Raw genomic sequence first — 637 nt, forward strand, 5'->3', positions numbered from 1 at the left:
GAACATCCATTGGTGATCCACCAACCGGAACATCCATCAGTGATCTACCAATCAGAACATCCTTCAGTGATCCACCAATGGGAGCATCCATCAGTGATCCACCAATCAGAACATCCTTCAGTGATCCACCAATGGGAACATCCATCAGTGATCCACCAATTGGAACATCCATCAGTGATCTACCAATCAGAACATCCTTCAGTGATCTACCAATCAGAACATCCTTCAGTGATCCACCAATCAGAACATCCATCAGCGATCCACCAATCGGAACATCCTTCAGTGATCCACCAATCGGAACATCCATCAGCGATCCACCAATGGGAGCATCCATCAGTGACCCACCAATGGGAGCATCCATCAGTGATCCACCAATCAGAACATCCGTCAGTGATCCACCAGTCGGAGCATCCATCAGTGATCCACCAATGGGAGCATCCATCAGTGATCCACCAGTCGGAACATCCATCAGTGATCTACCAATCAGAACATCCATCAGTGATCCACCAATCAGAACATCCATCAGTGATCCACCAATCGGAACATCCATCAGTGACCCACCAGTCGGAACATCCATCAGTGACCCACCAATGGGATCATCCATCAGTGATCCACCAATCAGAACATCCATCAGTGA

General features: G+C 48.2%; 1 protein-coding gene across 1 annotated transcript in view; it reads right to left on the minus strand.

Moving 5' to 3' along the window:
• The window catches only part of LOC125488115 (paternally-expressed gene 3 protein-like), a 2,821-nt gene extending 2,190 nt beyond the window's left edge, over nucleotides 1–631 (minus strand). The window contains exon 1 of the mRNA XM_048620983.1: nucleotides 49–631. Within this exon, the coding sequence (XP_048476940.1) occupies nucleotides 49–631 (583 nt within the window). The remainder of the gene's footprint in view (nucleotides 1–48) is intronic.
• Nucleotides 632–637: the final 6 nt, after the last annotated feature.

The sequence above is a fragment of the Rhincodon typus genome, chromosome 50 (assembly GCF_021869965.1).
Source record: "Rhincodon typus isolate 14 chromosome 50, sRhiTyp1.1, whole genome shotgun sequence".
Classification (NCBI taxonomy): Eukaryota; Metazoa; Chordata; class Chondrichthyes; order Orectolobiformes; family Rhincodontidae; genus Rhincodon; species Rhincodon typus.